The sequence below is a fragment of the Solanum pennellii genome, chromosome 7, assembly GCF_001406875.1.
Source record: "Solanum pennellii chromosome 7, SPENNV200".
Lineage (NCBI taxonomy): Eukaryota > Viridiplantae > Streptophyta > Magnoliopsida > Solanales > Solanaceae > Solanum > Solanum pennellii.
The window spans coordinates 58,941,928-58,956,896 of NC_028643.1; the positions used below are offsets into that span (position 1 = coordinate 58,941,928).

General features: G+C 42.7%; 1 protein-coding gene across 1 annotated transcript; it reads left to right on the plus strand.

Annotated features, from left to right (window-relative positions):
- Positions 1-11,446: 11,446 nt before the first annotated feature.
- LOC107025110 lies at positions 11,447-14,527 on the plus strand. The gene is made up of 3 exons (XM_015225963.1): positions 11,447-11,669; positions 13,782-14,095; positions 14,192-14,527. The coding sequence occupies exons 1-3, from the start codon at positions 11,447-11,449 to the stop codon at positions 14,525-14,527; spliced, it is 873 nt and encodes a 290-aa protein (XP_015081449.1).
- Positions 14,528-14,969: the final 442 nt, after the last annotated feature.

Genomic DNA, 14,969 nt, shown 5'->3' on the forward strand with positions numbered 1-14,969 from the left:
TGATGAGGATCCGAACCAGAACATCCCAGCTCCGGTTGATGTTCATGGTCAGATGTTACCCGATGCTCCGGGTGAACATCAACATAGGGGACAAAATCCCGTTCCACGGCCCCAAGCATACTACAGAGGCTATGATAACATAGCAGATTCGGATGGGCCACTGGTTTTGCCTCCTCTACCCACAGGCCACAATTTTGTGGTAACTAGTAGCCTGATGCAAATGCTCACTCCCAGAGGTTTGTTTTCAGGGCTACCTTCTGAGGATCCACATGCCCATATAGCTAAGGTAAGGGCAGTGTGTAAAAGTTGTGTAGGGAGGCCTGATTTGGATCTAGATGTAATAAGTCTCAGAGTGTTTCCTCTCTCACTGACAGGAGAGGCTGCTATTTGGTTCACTGAGCTCCCATACAACTCCATCTTCACTTGGAACCAACTAAGGCATGTCTTCTTAACACGCTACTATCCGGTCTCCAAGAAACTAAACCACAAAGACAGAGTGAATAACTTTGTGGCACTACCAGGAGAGTCAGTTATTAGTTTTTGGGACAGATTCACCTCATTCTTGAGAAGTGTTCCAAATCACCGTATAGATGATGAGTCACTAAAGGAATACTTCTATCGGGGACAGGATGATAACAATAAAGCGGTGTTGAACACTATAGCATGTGGATCTTATGAGGAGTGTCCTTATGCAGAGATCCCTGAAAAATTAGAGAAAATCTCCCGGAATAACAAAGCTTGGAGTACTAGGAAGTCTGATACAGGGAGAAACACCTTCGCAGTGCAGTCCACTCACAACCCAGCCACAGATGAGATTCGAGAAGAAATGGCTCAGATGAGAACTGAGCTAGGGTTGGTACTAAAACATGTCACAGGGGGTGCAGAAAAGATAAATGCAATCAACTACTTCTCTAAACCACCACCTCCAAATGATGAGTGCTATTATGCGGAGGACACTTATGCAGTAAATGAGAAGACGGGGGGTTTCCGACCAAGCGCCCAAGGCTCAAATCAGTATAATTGGCGCCAAGGTCAAGGGAACCAAGGTCGGAACTATGGTAACTACAACCGTGAGGTTCATTATGTCCGAGATGGAAACTACAACCGCGACAACAACTTTTACAGGGGTAACTATGCTAATAGAAACGACAGGAATGGGCCCTATGTCCCTCCTCAAAATCGTGAAGTTACTCCTAGGGATGGTGGAGATTGTATGGCGCGAGTTGAGGATATGTTGCACAAAATGATGAGGAGGTTCGATGCTAGTGATGAGCACATTAAAGAGTTAAGGGGTGATTTAGCTAGTATTGGGCAAAAAGTTGATACACATGCAATTTCGATTAAACAGATCGAATTGCAAGTGGCCCAATTATCTGCGACAGTGAATACACGGCAACCGGGCACTCTTCCTAGCAACACTGTCCAAAATCCAAAGAATGATGCGCACTGTATGGCAATCATAACTCGGGGTGGTAAGCAAACCATTGACCCACCTATGCCATCTACTGAGGAAAATGTGAGAAAGGATAATGATAATGTGGTAAAGGGTAGTGGTGAAGCAGAGGAAAGTAATGGAAAAGATGCAGAACTACCTATCAAGGTAATTCCCATGCCTAGGCCACCACCACCCTTCCCTCAGAGATTAGTGAAAAAGACCGAGGATGGTAAATGCCGGCGATTCATAACAATGTTGAAGCAGCTTTCTATTAATGTCCCTTTGGTAGAAGCTCTAGAACAAATGCCCGGTTATGCCAAATTTATGAAAGATCTGGTCACCAAGAAAAGATCGGTTACTTTCGAGGATGATGATAGACTGCACCATTGTAGTGCTATTGCTACAAGATCCCTCGTACAAAATAAAGAAGATCAGGGTGCGTTCACTATTCCTTGTACAATCGGGCTATTACCTTTTGCGAAAGCATTATGTGATCTGGGGGCAAGCATAAATCTCATGCCCCTCTCGATTTACAAGAAGTTGGGTTTGGGTGACCCAAAGCCCACTGCGATGCGGCTACTGATGGCTGATCGAACAGTAAAACGGCCTATTTGTATACTCCACGATGTGCTAGTAAAAGTGGAGTCATTCATATTTCCAGCAGATTTTTTTATTCTTGATTGCGAAGTCGATTTTGAAGTGCCTATTATTCTTGGAAGGCCATTCCATGCTACAGGTAGAGCCTTAGTTGATATGGAGAAAGGACAGATGACATTTCGGTTGAATAATGAAGAAGCGACCTTCAACATTTGTAGGACCATGAGGCAGAGTGGTGAGCTCCAATCGGTATCTGCCATATCCCACAAAGAAAATATGAAGAAGGAGAATGAACAAAAAAATTGCAAAACAAGAGTTTATGGTTGGGGAGTTGGTGCTTGTAGACAATTCTGGGTCGTCTTGTCTTCCGGGCAAGCTCAAGTCCAAATGGACTGGCCCTTACTTGATTACCCAAGTATTCTCTCATGGAGCAGTTGAGTTAAAAGCCAAGGAGGGAGTGCGGTTTAAGATGAATAGAGATAGAATAAAACTCTATTTTGGGCATAAAGCATCGGGGAATAGTGTAATAGAGGCAAACCATCTTTATGAAGGCTGGGTAATCAAGTGTCCCCAGTCGTGCCGCGACATTAAATCAAGCGCTTGTTGGGAGGCAACCCAATACTTGTTGTTTTTTTTAGTAATGATAGCATTTTTGTACTAATGGGTTTTTAAATTTTGCAGTCACATTAGCAGGAAATTCTGCATAAAATTACTCTGCAGCAGTCACTGACAAATATATCGACGGACCGTTGCGCCTGCGACGGACCGTCGTATGCCTCAGTCGTACCAGGTACGTTTTTTCTGTTAGTTTCAATCTAGGGAACACACGACGGAACCAACGATGGGTCATCACTACTGCGACAGACCGTCGTCGGGGAATCATCGCGTGATTAATGAGGCATACCCGACCCGACCCGGTTGGAGTTTAATATAAACTTTCATCATTTAAACTTCGCAACCCCTCATTTCACCCCCCATTACTTCATTATTCCTCCCACTTCCCTCTCTTTTCAACTTCCATATTCTCCCCCTCGATCATTGTTCCCCCAAAATTCTCCAAAGCCCTAAAAGTGTTAATCTACTAGTCGGATTTGCTGCTGTGGGTGTTTGCCTAGCCACATAGTACTTGTCCAGTTGTTTTCTCCATTTCTAAGGTATGTGTCTCGTATTTCTACTCATTTATCTTGCATTTTTGTTTATTAGTTAGTATTAACTTAGTTCTTCGCCGTATGTTGTTTCCTTTATATGATTATGTCTAATCCTAGGTTCAAAATGTTTGAATTTGCCATGTTGACAACCCTAGACATAGGTGCTGTTGCATTGCTAGTTTCCTAGGTAGTTGGGATAGACAAATGTAGGTCCAAAACACTACAAGACCATGTGGGTTCAACAGGGATGCATGGGGTACCCCCAGTTCTGTCACTGTTATTCAGAACGAGACCCCGATGAAGGACCGTCGTACCCACGACGGACCGTCTTAGGGTCCGTCCCAAAAGCCCAAGCACCCTGTCTCAACGGACACATGTGATGGACCGTCGTCTNCTAATGGGTTTTTAAATTTGTAGGCACATCACCAAGAAATTCTGCAGAAAATTACTCTGCAGCAGCCACTGACGGATGCATCGACGGAACGTTGCGCCTGCGACGGACCGTTGTATGCCTCCGTCGTACCAGGTACGTTTTTCTGTTATTTTCAAACTAGGGCACACACGACGGACCCAACGACGGATCGTCACAGCTAAGACGGACCGTCGTCGGGGAGTCGTTGCGTCATTAATGAGTCGTACCCAACCCGACCCGGCTGGAGTCTTTTTCAAAATCAGACCGTTTAAANCTTCACGACGGTCCATCCTGCACAACCGTTCCGGTTGTCAGAGACCCTGTTTCTAAGGGTCTCTTATTTTTCCCAAGTGTTTCCCAACGGACACATGTGACGGACTGTCGTCTTCACGACGGTCCGTCCTGCACGACCGTTCTTGCTGTCAGAGACCCTGTTTCTAAGGGTCTCTCACTTTTTCTAAGTTTCCTTCAACGGACACATGTGACGGCCGTCATACCCACGACTGTCCGTCCTGCACGACCGTCATGATGGTCAGAGACCCCTCTGCTAAGGGTCTCCATATTTTTTTTAAGTGTCCTACGACGGACACCTACGACGGACCGTCGTACCTGTGACGGTCCGTCCTGCATATAGCGTCATANAGTTGCTGCTGTGGGTGTCTTCTTGGTCACCGAGTACTCGCCCATCTTGTTTTTCTCCAATTCTTAGGTATGTGTCTCTAATTTCTACTCATTTATCTTGCATTTTTGTTTATTAATTAGTATTCGCTTAGTTCTTCGTCATATGTTCNTCTCCTTCAGGGTTCTCTATATATACATAGTCTAAGTAAAACACGACGGACCTCATGACGGTCCATCATAGCCACGACGAGCCGTCACCAGGACCGTCGTGTGATACTGATTCTATAGCAATGACATACTATTTTCAATTTTTTATTTCGTATGGTTTTGCCTGTCTTGTTTTNTCGAAATTGCCATGTTTACAACCCTAGACATAGGTGCTTTTGCATTACTAGTTTCCTAGGTAGTTGGTTTAGACAAATGTAGGTCCAAAACACTACAAGTTTGATGTGGGTTCATCGAGGATGCATGGGGTACCCCCAATTCTGTCACTGATATACAGAACGAGACCCCGATGACGGACCGCCGTACCCACGACAAACCGTCGTAGGGTCCGTTCCAAAAGCCCTAGCACCCTGTTCCAACGGACCCATGTGACGGACCGTCGTATTTNTGCCCCCAGGCACTTCCACACCTTCCCGTGCTGCACGTGCTCCCAGAGCCACACCCAAAAAGGTCCGGCGTAGTCACTGGCTCCCAGTCTGATGAGGAGCGCACACTGCCCGGCACACCCTCTGGGTCAGCCACAANTCGTACCCACGACGGTCCGTCCTGCATGACCGTTATGATGGTCAGAGACCCCTCTCCTAAGGGTCTCTCATTCTTTTTCTAAGTGTCCTTCAACGGACACATGTGACGGACCCTCATACCCACGACGGTCCGTCCTGCATGACCGTCATGACGGTCAGAGACCCCTATCCTAAGGGTCTCCATATTTTTTTTCAAGTGTCCTACGACGGACCGTCGTACCTGTGACGGTCCATCCTGCACATACCGTCATACTAGTCAGAGACTCTCCTTCAGGGTTCTCCATATATACGTAGTTTAAGTAAAACACAACGGACCCCATGACGGTCCGTCATAGTCACGACGAGCCGTCACCAGGCCCGTCGTGTGTCACTGTTACCATAGTAATGACATACTATTTTAATTGTTTTTGTGGTTTTGCTTGTTTTGTTTGCCACTTCTCATACTAATATTGATCCTTTACAGGTACTATCTACGATGGCACCCAAGCAAGACCGAATCTACGCACGCGGGCGATCAAAGTCTGTCGCCCCGTCTGCCCGCATGGTCATCGGCTCTAATGATGAGCGTGACCCCGAGTATGTGCCCCCAGACACTTCCACCCCTTTCCGTGCTGCACGTGCTCCCAGATCCACACCCAAAAAGGTGGCGTCCGGCGTAGTCACTGCCTCCCAGTCTGATGAGGAGCGCACACTGACCGGCACACCCTCTGGGTCAGCCACAAATGAAGAAGGAGCGTCTGGCTCCTTAGGAGTATCGTGGTCAGAGGAAGCCTCCGGCTCTGCTGAGGTTCCCGCACCCGCCACCGCTGCAGCATCGGCCTCGTCTGATGAGGCTGACAGTTCGGATTCCACATCAGGTTCACCAGCTCAGACCCCCACCCCAAACACTGACCATCCCAACCGGTGGTGTGTCGACGGGCAATTTCAAGTCTACTCCGACGCCAAGTTCCTGACTGATAAAGGAGTGATGACTCGAACACTCACCTTGGAGCAGCGGGTCCTGACAGGGAGCCTCCCAACAATGTCTGAAATCCACAATCTCTTCACCAGGCATCGCTTGGAGTGGACAGCACGTCCGTTGGGACGATACAGTGAAGAATTGGTCCGAGAGTTCTACGGATCTTACGTAGGGACTCTCCGATCACAGATAGATAGACGGGCTGCCCCCGCTAAACAGGCCCCACTGGAGCAGATCCGAGTACGGGGCGTACAGGTTGACATTTCCCTGCCAGCCATCCGCCGGTTTCTATACGGCGGGAGTATTGATGCTACTCGGACGCCCCTCACTGCCGAGTTTGACTACCGCTGGCAGATAGTTAAGGATGGCCAGTTCTTGCGCGAGCCAGCACTGAGAGAGACCACCAAGAGGTGGATGGCCCTGCACCTGTCAGTAGATGGAGAGGGTGCCGATTTGGTGACTGAGCCGAAGGGGGCCATCAAGAAGGCCAACCTAACGTTCACAACAAAGTTCTTGTGGCTGCTTGTCCGTCACTACCTTTCCCCTACAGCTGCTGATAACATCGTTACCTCGGATCGAGCAGTGTTGATGGCGGCGATGATAGCCGGATTCGAGGTTGACTTCGCATGGCTTCTCCAGGCAGTCATGCACGAGAGGGCATTCAAGGTCACTACAACCTACCCTTTCCCGTGCATGATCTTTGCACTCTGCAGGTCCGCAGGTGTGCCCATATGGCACGTAGATCAGCTTAAGACCCCGCAGGGCACCGTTGACGTCGGCCTCATCAGAGACGAGGCCAATGAGTTGGATCCACGCAGAGGGCCCCGTCTGGAGCTGCCCCACTTGCTGATGATCTTGCTGCTACGGTAGCCCAGGCTCGCACAGCTACACAGGCGGCGTCCACTAACACAACCCCGGTCGAGTCTATCCCAGGTAGTAGCACTGCCCTAAGCTCCTCTCGCACAGCCCCTCTACCGCCACTGGTCCCGCTTGCTAGGGTCCAAAAACTAGAGGCACAAATGGCCACTCTTCTGCATCACATCCAGTCGTGGATGCAGAAGTCGATTACTGAGTCCGAAGAGCGCCTAGAGAGGAAAATGGTGCAGTTTACAGAGCGGAAGATTGCTGAGGTTAACCAACGCTTGGACGCCTTTGAGTTGAGGGTGCTAGCCCGACCAGCCCCTCCGATGGATGTGGCGACTCTTCAGGCTGCAGTCGACAGTATTCGTACAGACATTGACACGATCTTAGAGGCTGGGGTGCCGGAGTCAGAGGCCCCTTCTGTCGAGCCTGCTGAGGACACAGTGTTGGCGGCCCTTTTTGCTACTTCTGACATTCCACCACCTCCCCCTTGAGAGAGTGCCAAGAGGCGTAGGGGTCGAGCAGAGGACGAGGCGCGAGCACGGAAGAAGGAGCGCCGAACGATAGAGGCAGCGAGGAGAGCCTCCCTTGCTGAGGAGGAGGCGCACCAAATGAGAGCATCAGAGTTGGCGGCTGGGGCGTCTAGCTCCCGCACTGTGGAGATAGCAGGAGGCACTACTGATGGTGCGGTTGTTGCTGAGGACACCACTGAGGGTGTCCAGATTGCAGAGGACGTGGGTTCCGGGGAACCGTACCCACCATCTTGCTGATCGACGGTGCTTTGCGCCACAGGTTTGCTTCACCTACCACTGTAGTATTTAGATTTTTATGCATTGGGGAAAATTGCATGCTTTTTTGGTTGGGGTGGGGTAAATGGATAGTGAGTGTTAGGGTGAAGTCTGAGTAGCCGAATTCACTATCCTCTTTTGGGGTTTTCTTGCCTGTGTTCTTTTTCCCCAAAAGACTGATTACTTTTTCTGTTGAACCGGCATGTTTATATCTTTTGTGCATAGTTTAATTCTGGAGCATGATGGCTAAAATGATATCCTGATAAACTGGAAAATGATGCATGACTATGCATAGTAACTGATAATTATGTGGCTCTAAGCATGAAATAGAGTTACACCATTGCATTACCCTAAGTCTTAAATTCGAACTAGGTGTCTGATAATCTGGTATAGTGATGAGATGTCAAGTGAGTGTGAGGAAAATTTGAATAGTCCACTATTGGTACTGAGCTAGAACTTGCCTGGTTAGTCCTGCTAAAAGTAAGCTGTAATAGACAATTAGGAAAGGATCATAGGCCCTTATTCAATAAAGCCCATTTCTAGCCTAAATAAAAGAAACCAAATGAAATTTATCCTTCTTTGATCCAAATAATTTGAGCTTAAATTAGACCTTTCTTTTTCACCCCAACTGATCTTTTCTGGGAACAATGTGTTGGCCCTGGTCCCTCCTTGGACATGTGCACCTCAGCTTATGCCAAAAGCATAAGTTGAGGGTGGCTAATGCAGTAAACAACCTTCGTTTTGGCCCTGACCCAACTTTGGGTATTGTGTACCTTGACTCATGGCAAAGCCATGAGTTGAGGGTGGCTATTATGAGGAATGCTCTGGAAAGTGGGGTTGAAAGAACAAAGAGAGAGAAAGAACAAAAGTAAAGTGACTCAAGAATCCGTTGAAAGAAAAGTAAAGAAAAAGAAAAATATACAAGAATTACAAACAAGAAAAGAAGAGAGTCACTTACACAAATGAAGAAAGAAGAGAAAATAGCAAGGTGAAAGAATATGAGAAACTGGGCGAGATAAAATGATAGAAAATGGAAGGTTTAGCCGATATGTCAAGGAGGGCAAAAAGTCACTAAAGTATACCTAAATATACCCTACCTGACCCTGAGCCTATGTTACAAGCTAAGAAAGTCCTATCGTGATCCTAAGGGTTGTATAGCGAACTTAAGGCAGTGAAAATAAGGGCAAGCTTATGGCAATAGGTATGAATGAGTGTGACTTTGTTCTGAGAGCGAGTGTTGAAAAGTAATCCTTATACTCAAACTGAAATCATTGTGTGAAAAATGAGGATTTTGTTTTAAAGTGAGGACACTAGTTGCAATACCGGAATTGTTAGCACCTCGGTGAGAAATTGAAGAGGATAGGTGTTAATGCATGGTGAGTCTGTGTCATGTTCTGATCCCACAAAATTCAAGCCTAATAGTGATAGCATGCATAGATTTGATGAGATTAATCGGGATTGATAGCCAAATGATTGCAAAGGATAAAACATGGATACTATTGTACAAAGATTGTGTAGTGAGTCATAGTGCGTCGCTTGAGGACAAACAACGAATTTAAGTTGAGGGTGTTGATATACCGTGGTTTCACGGTATAATTAATACTTTTTCCTTAAGTTTAGTGTGTCCGAAAGTCTTTTTGTGCTGATTTTTATATAAGTTTCTCTTTGTTTTGCAGGAAATCTGTCCAAAGCTGAATGCGGAGATTTTGAGCGAAAAAATGCAGAAGAGACCACCTACGGAGCTTATGACGGTCCGTCGTGCTTGTGACGGTCCGTAGGTGGCAACGTAGTGCAGCTGCTGAAGGAAGATGGGGAAGTCTGACCAAGTGTGGGATTACGAAGCTTGTGACGGTCCGTAATGGCTATGACGGTCCGTCCTGCAGGTTCGTCGTGAAGTTCAGAGAAGTGATCCCAGTACCCAAATTCCGAGAGTTGAAGTATTTTGGAACGAAGACCCTCGACGGACCGTTGTGCCTATGACGGTCCGTCATACTTGCCGTCGAGGGGAATGAAGAAAGCAGCACAAGAAATTGCACCAATATGGGACGACGGAGTCCACGACGGTCCGTTGTGACCACGACGGTCCGTCGCGTGGTCCGTCGACCCAGCCGCGTTTTGGCAGATTTCCAGCAATTAGAATTCTTGTTTAATTAGGTTTTTGTTTTTTTATAAATAGTTCGAAAAACCTCGTTTTTGAGGTTAGACACCAGATAGTTAGACTCTTAGATTGTTAAAACTCCGCATTGGTGAACATTGTATTGTGAGATTCTTGATAATCATTAGACTTTTTGTGAGATAATTGATTACTTTGAGAATTCTTGCAAGTGATTTTTGGTGATTAATCAAGCAAACTTTTGGATTTTACTCTTTCTCATTGAAGTAAGTACATGAACTCTTATTTAATATATTTGAATATTGTGTTTATGGCCATGAGTAACTAAACTCCATAACTAGGGTTGTGGGAACCATAGGCAAATAATGAGATAAACCCTAACTAAAATAACAATTCTAGAATAGTGTCTTGCATGTATTAATGATTCTTTCGCTTAGAAGTCTTTCTAACGGATGGCCAACGTTAGAACTCGCCTTAATGGTACTTGTCGGACCAAGAAGGTAGATAATAGGAAAAGAATTATTAACATAGATTTAGTGTATACTATCTAATAGGCTAGTATTGATTGGTACGAGGTAATAACTTAGTCAAATATCGAATACGATGCTTAATATGAGGTAAGGATAAGAGTTAGGATAGCAACACAGGTAGCCTGACCAAGGTGCGGAGTGAGATTTTCTAGATGCCGGACCAAGGATTTAGAAATACATAACTTATCACTTTGAATGCAAGATACTAGGAAACAATTGTTATAGTTAGAATTATCAAGTTATGAACCTGTGGGGAACACGTAAACCCTAGTTACTTTGATAATTGATTAAAATCCACCTGTCAAAGCTGTTAAGTGTCTCTTTCAAGTTCGTTATTTATTTTCACTCATTTAGAACTACAAACCCCCCTTTTTATGTTTTTACTTTCCAAGGAAGTCATTGACCAAACAATAGTAATAACAGGTTGAAGTTAAGTCTAGACTATTTTCCTCGTGGGAACGATCCCAACCTCACTGGTTGGGTTATTTACTTGACGCGACCGCTTTACTTCTTATTTGAGAAGTAAGTTTGAGCTTATCAGAAAACATATCAATGATTGAGTGGACTTTTTTTAATGAAGAAGCAGTAAGCATTTTTGATGATTGGAATTCTTTTTGGGTTTATATATGAACCAGTTATTAGTGAATCATTGAAAAAATTTTGTAACAGTATTGTGCATTTTTTTCGAGGTAATGTGTTTGACAATATGAGTACGAGACCATATGTCGTATGAACTGAATTTTTGTTGCAAATGTTTCAGTCTGCAATTTTTTTTGGGTATAAAATCTGAAAGAAAATAAAATGGTGATTAGAATTCTTTTTTTTAATTACCAAGATTAAATAGTAATGAAGTATTAAGTTTATGTGTTGGCTTAGACCTTCTTCCCCATCGGATGAATTTAATACAAGTTATTACATATTTAATCACTAGTTGGATAATTTTTATTAAATCTTCTAAACTGAGTGATATAAAATTAGATCAATGTAACTAGAGGATTTTCATTTGACTTAAATTAACAGTAGACTCTCCATCTGAGTTAGGTCTGTATAAGCTTATTGAGTGAATAACCAGTCATTATATATGTATATTGTATGAGGAGTCCTCCAATCCCATCGATTGGCTATTCAAGATGCATGAATGTATATGTATATGATGAGTTTGAATATAAATATCCAATGTTATATGAATGTGTTATTGATCTATTGTAACTATTTATTCAATCTCAGATTCAGCATGTCTCCTTTTAATCCTATTCATACTATTTTGGGTCAAAACAAACTAGAGGGTTCTAACAATGTTGACTGGACAAGAAATCTCGACATCGTGTTAACTACTGAAGAATATAAGTTTGTGCTTCATGAGGAATGTCCACTGAAACCAAATGAACAATCTAGTGATGAGGATAAGTTAGCCTATCAGAAATGGCGCAAAGCTGATGAGATGGAGCGATGTTACAGTATGGCTTCAATATCAAATGTGTTGTAACATCAACATCAAGCTATGTTGTCTGCTTTTGAATTCTAGAGAATCTCAAACAAATGTTTGGAGACCAGGGTCGATCAGCTAAGCAGACTGTCATGTAACTCTCATGAACACTAAGATGGTTGAAGGCACTCCTGTCAGAGACCATGTTATGAAGATGATAGGTCTTCTTAATGAACTAGAGGTCTTAGGGATTTAAATTGACAATGACTCCCAAGTTGAAATGATATTGCAGTCTCTGCCTGACAGTGTTCAGCAGTTTTGCCTATATTATAATACAAATAAGATGAGTCTATCTTTGGAACAATTGTTGAATGAGCTGCAGGCGACAGAGACTCTTGTAAAAAAATGCACCATCAATGACACTAAATGTTGAGAAATGTTCTACTTCTGAACCGCAAGGTTGTTAGAAGAAGGAAAAAGCTCACAAAGCTAAGGTATTTGCACCTCCAACTGGAGGCGTGAAAAAGTCTAAGGGAAAATGTTTTAATTGAAAGATGTCAGACCATTGGAAGGTACATTGTCCAGATTTCTTAGCCAAGAAGAAAAACAAACAAGGTTACTCACTTTCACTTGTCTTTGAACCATTTTTAGAGGCTGTTTCTACCACTTCATGGTATGTAGATTCAGGAGACACTAATCATATCTGCACTACTTTGCAGGGGTTTCAACAAATGCGCAAGCTGATTAGAGGTCAAGTTAGTGCTTTCAAGCGGATGAATCATTAGCTCCAATTTTAGATTAGCAAATGTTACTTTTTAGTTTTATAGTGGTAGAGTTTTAATTTTAAAAGATGTTCCATACGCACCTGCTGTTACTAGAAATTTAATTTCCGTTTTTAAATTTTGAAATATGGTTAAGATGTTTGTTTTTGTGATAACGGTTATGTTATTAGCTATAATAAACATCTTGTCTCTGCTGGTACATTGATTGATCATCTTTTTATTATTAATGTCTCTCCAAAATTGCATCAAATCGTAGAACTGAGTAATATCAACCTTTCAAGTAAAAGGAAGCATTCTTCTGATTTTGATGAGACTTATCTATGGCACTTGTGTCTATGTCATATAAATCTAGATAGGATTTTAAGGTTGGTCCGAGATGGGCCTTTAGGTTCATTCAAAGTTGAGGCACTACCAACATGTGAATCTTATTTAGAAGGAAAAATGACTGAGACTTTTCCCCTCAAAAGGAAATAGAGTCAATGATAAACTAGAGTTAATTCATTTTGATTTATGTGGCCCAATGAACAGTTCAAGCGAGAGATGGGTATGAGTACTTTGTGACTTTCATTGATGACTACTCAAAATATGGATATATTTATTTGTTGCGCAGTAAGTCTGAATGCTTTGAGAAATTCAAAGAGTTTAAGTCTGAAACGGAGAAACACATGGAATATATATCAAGTCATTGAAGTGTGATCGTGGTGGTGAATACCTCTCTAATGAGTTGTTTGTTACTTATCAGAACAAGGAATAACATCTCAAATGTCTGCACCTAGAACTCCAATAAAATGGTGTAGTAGAAAGAAGAAACAGAACTCTTTTAGAAAAGGTTAGATCAATGATGAGTTACTATGATTTTCCTTATTCATTTTTTAGATATGCCTTAGAAACTTCAAATTACATTTGAACTTAGTTCCTTGTAAGACTGTTCCTTTGACACCAACTGAATTATGGACTGGGCACAAACCTGGTTTTAAACATATTGGGGTTTGGGGATGTCCAACACCTGTGTTAATAGGGAAGGTAGAAAAATTGGAACCTAAAACAGAAGTATGTGTTCGTATTGGATATCCAAAGGAACGAAAGGTGGTATATTTTATAATCCTAAAGAAAAGAAGGTCACTGTGACTACCAATGCCAAGTTTCTGAAAATGGATTTTTTAGCAAATCATATTCCTAGAAGTAAACTAGTTTTACAAGAATTAAGCAAAGAGATAAAAATCAGTCTACTGAAAATAATAAAAACCAAATTCAAACCCCACATGTTAGAGTCGATATCCCATTGCATTATAGTAGTGGGAGAGATGTCAATAAACATAAAATTCCAGAAGTTCAAGATCTTTACAATTCCTTGTATCAAGGTAGTGGGAGTAATAATGAGAAAATTGTATTAGAGGAAGAAGTTGTTGATATTTCTGCACCGCAAGGTACTGAAGATAACATGGAAACTCAAGATCCTAAAAATGATGTGGTTCCACCACAAGATCATAATAATGCAAAACTCTCTGAACCAGCCCCTGTAGTTGTAGTGTCTCGTCGTAGCGGGAGAGTGATAATAAAACCACTTCGGTATGCACTCCTGGGAGAGTCTTTTGATATAACCCTTGAAGACACGAATACCGAACTTGTGAACTACGACGAAGCACTACAAGATAAAGATGAAGAAAAATGGATTGTTTCTATCAAATCAGAAATGAAGTCTATGTACTCTAATAAAGTCTGAGATCTTGTAGAAAAACCTTTAGATGGAGTCAAACCCATTGGATGCAAGTGCATCTATAAGAAAAAGAGAGGAATAGATGGAAAACTGCAAACTTACAATGCTAGACTTCTTGCAAAAGGGTTTACTCAGAAAGAAGGGATCAACTGTGAGGATACTTTTTCGCCTGTAGTCATGCTTAAGTCTATTAGAATTCTCTTATCCATTGCTGCTTATTATGATTATGAAATTTGGCAAATGGATGTCAAGACAACTTTCCTTAATGGAAGTCTTGATGAAAGCATATTTATGCGAAAACCAGATGGTTTCATAGAAAATGGAAAAGAACACATCTTGTGCAAGCTTAAAAGATCCATTTATGGATCAAAGCAAGCTTTTAGGGCATGAAACACTTGTTTCGACAATGCAGTCAAGTCTCTTGGTTTTGAGCAATGTCTTGATGAGTCTTGTGTGTACAAAAAGTGTAATGGGAATAAAGCGGTTTTTTGGCATTATATGTAGATGATATCTTGATCATAGGAAATAATGTGGGCTTGATGAATTCAATTAAGGAATGGTTGTCCACTAATTTTGATATGAATGATTTGGGAGAAGCTACTCACATCCTTGGGATCAAGGTTCTATGTGATCAGAAGAAAAGGATGTTAGGTTTATGTCAAATTATTTATATTGATACAATTAATACGAGGTTTAAAATACATGATTCCAAGAAAGGATTTCTTCCTTTTAGACATGGAATTTCTCTATATAAGGATCAATGTCCTAAGACAGATGAGGAAACATAAAGCATGAAGAAAATTCCTTTTGTATCAGCAGTTGGAAGTCTCAT